Below are 8,851 nucleotides of genomic sequence, written 5' to 3' on the forward strand. Positions count from 1 at the left end.
ATACAAGACACTATTTAATTGTGTTTCATCATAAAGCTAGAACTTATTCCCACAACAAAAAAAACACCAAACTGAATTTCACCACAAAATAATGAATTTAAAACTCTCACGCAGCAGGGACACCTGATAAAGCTCTCTCACACCCTGATCAGTAAAAGAGGTTTCGGAGACCTGATCGCTCCTGCAGGAAGTGTTCCAGGTGAAAACTGAGCATGCGGGCAGGTGTTCACCCTCGTCTCCCTGAGGGCCGTCCGCCACTCCTGCAAGCTTAACCTGTGATCCAGATCTTTCTGAAATCCCCCAGTTGAGAGACTTGCTGTGACACCCGTTCTGTCAACCGAGAAATATAAAGAACCGTTTATATGATAGAAATTCATTTCTGCTACATTTGATTCATTGAAGGCTTCTGCTTTAGAGATTTGCTTAATTGAAAAGCAGAACAATCATTTCTTATACCTTATTTCATTACTGCTAGTCATCCACTGCTATGGTAACCGAGACCCCCTCAGGTGAGACTGATGGCAGAACAGTGAGACAGACAAATGGCTAAAAATCAGAATTTTCGATCAGGTTGTGCAGCCCTGGTTTGGCCTCTAGGGGACAGTATAAACTTGCAGTCTGAACCTCCTTTTTACAAAATTAGTCAAATCGCTAAATAAACAAGGTTTTGTTTCACAATAAAAGATTCCACGTGTTGTTTTTCCCTCCTAAACTGCTAGTTACTTCTGAGAATTTGAAAACTGACTATTCCGAGTGCTGTCTGGAGTTTGTTTCACATCAGTAGGGGAATTTTAGAGGAAGTGTGTTCGTAATCCTACTCTTTGTGATAGCACACTTAAGTTAATGACAGAAGCAGAGAGGAGATCACCTTCAGAGACCGTGTGAGAACTGGGATAAATTCGGTCAACTTCTAAATAAAAGATTTACCAAACCATTCTGACAACAGCAGTGACGCAAAATTAGACGGCTCTCTATAATCCGACAAACTAGGCTCTGATTGATAAACTGGTAAACACAATTTGATGTTGAGGGACTTGTGAAATTCAGAATGTGTGTGTCTTACCCACACTTCCTTCCATGGCACGATGTCCATTTCCATTCATCACCGAAGGACTGTAAGATGACATCTGCCATCTCAAGGGGAAAGACTGTCCATCCCCTTGACTGTGATAGACACAATAAGAAACAGCTGGTTGTGGCATTACGTCAAATTTAATCACAAACATCTTTGACTAAACAGGGAAATACAGTATTGAAATGGATCAATACTGGCATTTCAATCTGAAAACTGGAAATGTTAGGGTGGCAGTACCAATATGATAAAAGACAGTAAACAATGTAAACTAGCATTTGGGGTCGGTATAGTATGTTTTAGGTTTGTAAAAGATAATTTTATGCTAATCAAGACTGCATTGATTGGATTAAAAATACAGTTTAAAAAAACAGCATACATTAGATTTGATTTATTCCTGTGATGGTAAAACAGCCTTTACTCATCTTCAGTGTCAAATGATCCTCCAGAAATACGGATTTGATCATTTTAAAAAATAAAATAAATATATATATATATATTGTTCTCAATAATTTCTTATCAACGTTGAAAACACCGGTGCTGCTATATACACAGACAAATACTTTCTTTTGACGAATAGAAAGCAAAACAGCATTTATTTGAAACAAATAGTATAAATGTCTTCACTGTCGTTTTTGATCAATTTAATGTGTCCATGATGGATAAAGGTAAAAAGCAAATTAATAAAATTAAAAAAAAATTAAAAACTTACTTGCCCCTAACTTGTAAACAGTAATATACATTATTATCATCATCATCATGATTATTAATTAGAATAAACAATTATTCGGATAAAATGATTCTGTCATAATCTCAAGTGTAAGTTGAGTATGAGTGTCGAGCACCATTAGGTTCTCAATGAATATTGCGTAATACTGACCTGCTGAATACTGGAAATGGCCAGAGACTCTTGTTCTTTCCAAACACCTGTGAGAGGTTTGCCCTGACACCCACATCAAATGCTTCGCTTGCTGGTCCATCCACAAAAAAGGGAACTGACAACCACTCTGACAGAAAGATGATGAGAGATGTTATGACCCCTACAAAACCTTATACAAAACATGGGAATATGTGAAATGCAGGTTTTACCAAGAGTAGTTTTGTTGCTGGCGAGAAGCCAGATGTGGAAGAAGAGCAAAAAACAGAGGGTGACAGCAAACATGGCCGACACCAGAGTCAGGAACAAAACATGCAGTTTAACACAACTATCAAACTGTTTGCCCTGAGAGAGAGAGAGAGGATTCATCAAATATTGAGGATTATTACATAATTCATTATATCGCAAACAATAAAACCTTTTTTTCCACATTTATTCACCATCACTTCAATTGCATTTATATATGCAGATACTTTAAACCAAAGTGACTTTGCATTGAAGCTATACATTCTATTACAATGTGTGTAAAATTGTATAGTAAACTATTTCAAATATTTGATGCCAAGTGACTGTTGAAGTGCCATCTGAGAATGAGACTAGTCTCTACAGTTCAAAGTGGTTATAAAAAAAAAAAAAAAAGGGTCACCCACCAGCCACAGTTGAATGAATGTTGGTGTAACTGTTGCGACGATAAGCAGGCAATACAGCAGTGAGTAGAGCAGGAAGAGCAGGAAGAACTTATAGTTGGAGAATCCAATACAGTTATTTAGCCTAAACACAACAACACAGCACAAACATTCAAAGAAAAGAATAAATTGAGGGCGAGTAATGTATGGCCCAATTTCATTTTTGGGTGAACTAACCCTCTAAGAGATTTTTTTTATAATTTATAGGTGCATCTAAAAAAAAAATAATATCCTGAAAATGTTCTTTATTATTTTTGGTAACTTGTTTCAAAATGTTCAAAAACTTTCATATATTCTAGATTCATTACATGAACTCATTAAAACTGTTTTCTTACAAGATCCATTCTTGAGTAAGTGATGTAATTAAAAATTTATCCAAATCTGTTTCAATGGAGAAGCCTACATCTTGGACGGCATGAGAGTGGGTACATTTTCAGAAAAACTATGCCTTTTTAAGTAAGAGTAAATTATTATACTGAGATTAAACAATAAAAAGCCACAGATTACAAAGATTTCCAAGTTGTTCACATTAACCAGAAATATGCATTTTTCAGCAGCCAGTTTACGAACCATGGGCAATGATGATCCATCTTTAGTACACACCTACAGAAAAAAAAGAAACAGACCGCAGGAGTGAAGTGCACAGGCCACAGGAACTATTCTCATTAAATAATAATAAAAACCACAGTGTAATCAGACACAAACACACACACACTCACTCAAAATCTCCACAAACACACAGTCATTCTTTTTCTCCATCTCACCCACTCAGACCTGGACTTTAATCAAAGAATGGGAACCTGATATTGACACTCATTTGAGAAGATTCACTGTGTCCACTCAAATAAATGTGACCAAGCACTTCAACAACATCCTTTAATTATCACACACACACTCACCCACGGATCACATTTCTACGTCTCCCTTTCATTAAGGGAAGAGTGTGTAGATGAGTTGGAGATGCACTGATACACACACAGAAATGGAGGGAGGGAGAGAAAGGGCGATTCTTACATTTGGCAGACAGAACAGTGATGGCAGCGATCTGGTTTTATCAATTGGCAGTGATGACAGAACCTGATAGCTGAGATGAACACAAGCAAGCAAATAAATAAATAACATTTTCTCCAACATTTAGGTAATTGGAATCCCTCTTTGACAGACTATTATTTACATTTTCATTCATGTTGTTCAGTGTAAATAGATCACTCACCAAATAAGAACAAAATAAAATCAGTACAAATACAGGAGGTGCTTTAGTGCTTAGAGTGCAAAACTAGCCAAAAATAGTCCAATTTCTTTTTAAATAAGAAAGTCTACAGGCCATTCAGATAAAACACTTGCATTGTTGTAAATGTACTAAAATTATGAGTTTATTCCAAATTAAAATTCCATCATCATTATCCTTATTATTACTGTAAGTACATGCTGATCTATCTTTAAATGTATTTGTTTGTTGTTGACACACTGGTGTTATTGAATTGATCACTTGTCAATTTGTTTACTTTGTGTTAGAGGAAAATTATTTACTGTATATATAAAAAATGGTTTGGGAGTGTTGCATTCGGTTACAAGACAGTGGCATTTAACAATTATTGAATTAACAATTATAATTAAAGATTCAGCAATAATCGACTTCAATTTTGTTTTCTTGCAGGGCTGAGTATCAGTACAGATTTCCCAATTTATTTGGGTGTATTATAGTTATAATGTCTTTTAGGGTACATACAGTATTGTTCAAAATAATAGCAGTACAATGTGACTAACCAGAATAATCAAGGTTTTTCGTATATTTTTTATTGCTACGTGGCAAACAAGTTACCAGTAGGTTCAGTAGATTGTCAGAAAACAAACAAGACCCAGCATTCATGATATGCACGCTCTTAAGGCTGTGCAATTGGGCAATTAGTTGAAAGGGGTGTGTTCAAAAAAATAGCAGGGTCTACCTTTGACTGTACAAACTCAAAACTATTTTGTACAAACATTTTTTTTTCTGGGATTTAGCAATCCTGTGAATCACTAAACTAATATTTAGTTGTATGACCACAGTTTTTTAAAACTGCTTGACATCTGTGTGGCATGGAGTCAACCAACTTGTGGCACCTCTCAGCTGTTATTCCACTCCATGATTCTTTAACAACATTCCACAATTCATTCACATTTCTTGGTTTTGCTTCAGAAACAGCATTTTTGATATCACCCCACAAGTTCTCAATTGGATTAAGGTCTGGAGATTGGGCTGGCCACTCCATAACATTAATTTTGTTGGTTTGGAACCAAGACTTTGCCCGTTTACTAGTGTGTTTTGGGTCATTGTCTTGTTGAAACAACCATTTCAAGGGCATGTCCTCTTCAGCATAGGGCAACATGACCTCTTCAAGTATTTTAACATATGCAAACTGATCCATGATCCCTGGTATGCGATAAATAGGCCCAACACCATAGTAGGAGAAACATGCCCATATCATGATGCTTGCACCTCCATGCTTCACTGTCTTCACTGTGTACTGTGGCTTGAATTCAGAGTTTGGGGGTCGTCTCACAAACTGCCTGTAGCCCTTGGACCCAAAAAGAACAATTTTACTCTCATCAGTCCACAAAATGTTCCTCCATTTCTCTTTAGGCCAGTTGATGTGTTCTTTGGCAAATTGTAACCTCTTCTGCACATGCCTTTTTTTTAACAGAGGGACTTTGCGGGGGATTCTTGAAAATAGATTAGCTTCACACAGACGTCTTCTAACTGTCACAGTACTTACAGGTAACTCCAGACTGTCTTTGATCATCCTGGAGGTGATCATTGGCTGAGCCTTTGCCATTCTGGTTATTCTTCTATCCATTTTGATGGTTGTCTTCCGTTTTCTTCCACGTCTCTCTGGTTTTGCTCTCCATTTTAAGGCATTGGAGATCATTTTAGCTGAACAGCCTATCATTTTTTGCACCTCTTTATAGGTTTTCCCCTCTCTAATCAACTTTTTAATCAAAGTACGCTGTTCTTCTGAACAATGTCTTGAACGACCCATTTTCCTCAGCTTTCAAATGCATGTTCAACAAGTTTTGGCTTCATCCTTAAATAGGGGCCACCTGATTCACACCTGTTTCTTCACAAAATTGATGACCTCAGTGATTGAATGCCACACTGCTATTTTTTTGAACACACCCCTTTCAACTAATTCAACTAATTGCCCAATTGCACAGCCTTAAGAGCGTGCATATCATGAATGCTGGGTCTCATTTGTTTTCTGAGAATCTACTGAACCTACTGGTAACTTGTTTGCCACGTAGCAATAAAAAAATATACGAAAAACCTTGATTATTCTGGTTAGTCACATTGTACTGCTATTATTTTGAACAATACTGTATGGGAAAAATTATATATTGAATCGAATGGTAAGTCGTCTCTTTGAAATATTCAACAGAACAAACTCATAAGAGTCATTTGTTCCAGGAAACAGGCTACACTTATTGAATTAATGTTTTTGGTTTCCTAAAAAGTACAGACCTAGAATATACTTTATGTAAAATATTCAGTAACGTCATCACAGATCCCCCATGTTACAAAGCAGTGATGCAGGGAAACACTTTTCACTTAAAGCCAATCAGAATGTACTAATTGCAGATTCAGTGTCTCTGGAGTAATGTACAGTTCAGTGTCTTCCCTCAATTACATGGTGCTGCTGGAGCAGGTTAATGTTTACGGGTTCAGTGTGAATCCAGTTACATTTGGACTGGATCCAGTTAAGTTTGAGGTTAGTTATACTTCACATTGTTGTGTTTATTTGTTAATAGTGCTGACGGGTTTCCTGACCTCCGGCTGCCGTACGTGTGTGGACTGAAAGCTTCTGGGAAATTTCCAGAAGAATCGGACTCTTCTCCATATCGCCACGCTCCTGCTCATAGAGCAGCGAGTCTGAAGAGGAGAGCTGAAACTGAACACAGACACCCGCACACACACAAATACAATTAGCAAATTAGATGGCGGTGCTCTGAGAGGGAGAGGGGTTTCTTTTACGCTCATTTGTCACGTATGACATGCCTGACTTGAATAACTTGCAGGTGGATGGTCTGACCCCCGTAAGAGCCCAAATCTACTTATTGCTTCTGTGGAGGTGACGCCAGCAGAAATGAGGAGCTATTTAATTCCCCTAGCCGAAACGTATTGTGGTGTACTGTACTATGGCCATAACCATATCAAACATTAGGAAAATTAGGGACTACTACATTTTTTATTTAAAAGCCGGTGATCTTTGATTGGCAGTCATTTTGACATTGACGAGCATTGTTAGTCCACCAAGGCTGAACAAAAAGCATAAAAAGTTAACTTTTTTGTCATCCTAACAACAAACAAGGTGGTGCATAATGGCCTGCAGAAGAACAGCATCAACACTAAAATAAAGGATTAAAATCTGTGACTAGTCCTTTCAAAACATACTGATACGTACAATAAAGATACTGATATGCACACTTCAGGTACTGATATGCATTTTTTAATACACACTTTTTAGGGGTAAATGAGGTACAAAGGTGTACCTTTTCAAAAGGTACTGCCCCAGTTACAGCTTTTGTACCTTTTTTCTGAGTGTAAAGAATATCAAATATTGTGGGGAAATTTTGGGCATATCGGAGTATTTAATCCTCATTATCTGGCAGTTATGGCCCTGCGGATATGGGACCACATAGTCATACATTGTTTATTTGGTATTCCAAGTTCGGCACTTCAGGGAATGGTTATTTCATGGTATGTGTACAAAGAACAATTGACATATATGCATTTCACAGACGCTTTCATCCAAAGTTACTTACAGTGCAATCAGGTTATACATTATTTTAAATTTTTTCATTCTGTCAGTATGTGCATTCTACAAAAGCCATGGGTGTCCAGTTCAGAAAAGGAACTTAAAAAAACATCACTTGATAATGCTACTGTACCTCCACAGATGGAGAGGACGGTGGAGTGGACAATGTTTTCCAAAATGACCATGAGAACATTACAAAACAGACGTGGAACAGGCAAAGGAACACCACTGACAGAGAAAACATAATTAATTGTATATCAATCAAAATAACTGGAAGCATATGTCAATTAATTCAAACTTTAGAACTGCATATTTTTATACAATGAATATCTAGAAGAACACAGAGACTACATACCTTTCTGTGTTGAAGAGGAAAGCAGGACTGTCACAAATATGAACAAGAGTCAACACAGTCACTTATAACATCTCAGAATATTTATAATGTATACATAACACTTATCTTTCTTTTTACATGACCTATTTGTATAGTTGTGTTTTATATTTTATTATCTGTATTTTTGGCTCTACTCTAGTGTTATCTGTATGCACCAAGGGTCTGAGAGTAACGTAATTTCAATTGACAGACTTGACTTGATAAATTAACTTATAAATGGAGTTATAGAGATTCAGAACTCTTATCTGATGTTCAATGATCTTCCAAAACAAAAAGGAGACTGGGGGGGCAAAACAATTTTAACCAAAAGCATGAGCTTCGCACCTGAAATCACTACAATAATCTGTATGTTCTATAACAATTCACTTCTACTAAACCCACAAATACTGAACAAGTCAGTAGTTATACAGGATTCATTTTTCAGACTACTGAGATCTGTATTTGCTCGCAATAGTGTGAAACAAAAAAGTTAATTTTTCTTTAGTTTTTTGCTATAAGATTATAAGGGTTTGTGATGGTGGATGTGACAATTAATTTTGACTCATTTTATTTTAAATACATATATAACATTAATATACAAATCATTAACCCACCTCATCAATAAAGTGATTTGTAACTGACATTAAATTACACAAACAAGAGATACTCGAGGATTTCAAAACTAATGTAATCTGTAGCACACAATCACAGCGGTCTCATTAAAATTGAGAAAACAGTTATACACAAACAAAACATGTTACATCAAGTCTGGTCTCACCTACATTTTGTACATTCATCAGTTTTTACACTACGAGAAATCTACGTCACTAAACGCCTAACTTTTAAGATTTCGCATAAAAATATGACTTACTCCAACAGAAGGGCACGACATATGCGTAGTATGACCACATCACAACCATAATAACGATCGTAACCGGGATCCAGTAGAGAAGCCGCGCGCAGCGCCGGAGGCACGCGGACAGAAGCATCACGGTGACCGTCACAAGCGTCTCTACCTCCGGACAATCTGTGACTGGAGCAACGAGTCCA

General features: G+C 36.9%; 1 protein-coding gene across 1 annotated transcript; it reads right to left on the bottom strand.

Moving 5' to 3' along the window:
* Positions 1-75: 75 nt before the first annotated feature.
* On the bottom strand, positions 76-8,819 carry zdhhc15a (zDHHC palmitoyltransferase 15a). The gene is made up of 11 exons (XM_026210712.1): positions 8,673-8,819; positions 7,784-7,810; positions 7,562-7,656; positions 6,441-6,561; positions 3,650-3,719; positions 3,206-3,238; positions 2,600-2,720; positions 2,162-2,294; positions 1,953-2,079; positions 1,064-1,164; positions 76-515 (listed from the first exon to the last, which is right to left on the bottom strand). Exons 1-11 carry the CDS (start codon positions 8,788-8,790, stop codon positions 472-474), a joined length of 990 nt encoding a protein of 329 aa, XP_026066497.1. The 5' UTR covers positions 8,791-8,819; the 3' UTR covers positions 76-471.
* Between the last annotated feature and the right edge of the window lie 32 nt (positions 8,820-8,851).

Source organism: Carassius auratus, chromosome 30 (genome assembly GCF_003368295.1).
Source record: "Carassius auratus strain Wakin chromosome 30, ASM336829v1, whole genome shotgun sequence".
Lineage (NCBI taxonomy): Eukaryota > Metazoa > Chordata > Actinopteri > Cypriniformes > Cyprinidae > Carassius > Carassius auratus.

Bases quoted from the DNA above. Each gene is read 5' to 3' on its own strand.
- zdhhc15a (XM_026210712.1), bottom strand. From the start codon at position 8,790: ATGCTTCTGTCCGCGTGCCTCCGGCGCTGCGCGCGGCTTCTCTACTGG. The intron at 7,657-7,783 runs GTATGTAGTCTC...TTTCTCTGTCAG, and splicing joins TTCCTCTTCAACACAGAAAG to TGGTGTTCCTTTGCCTGTTC. The intron at 6,562-7,561 runs GTACAGTAGCAT...GTCTGTGTTCAG, and splicing joins CGTCCTCTCCATCTGTGGAG to TTTCAGCTCTCCTCTTCAGA.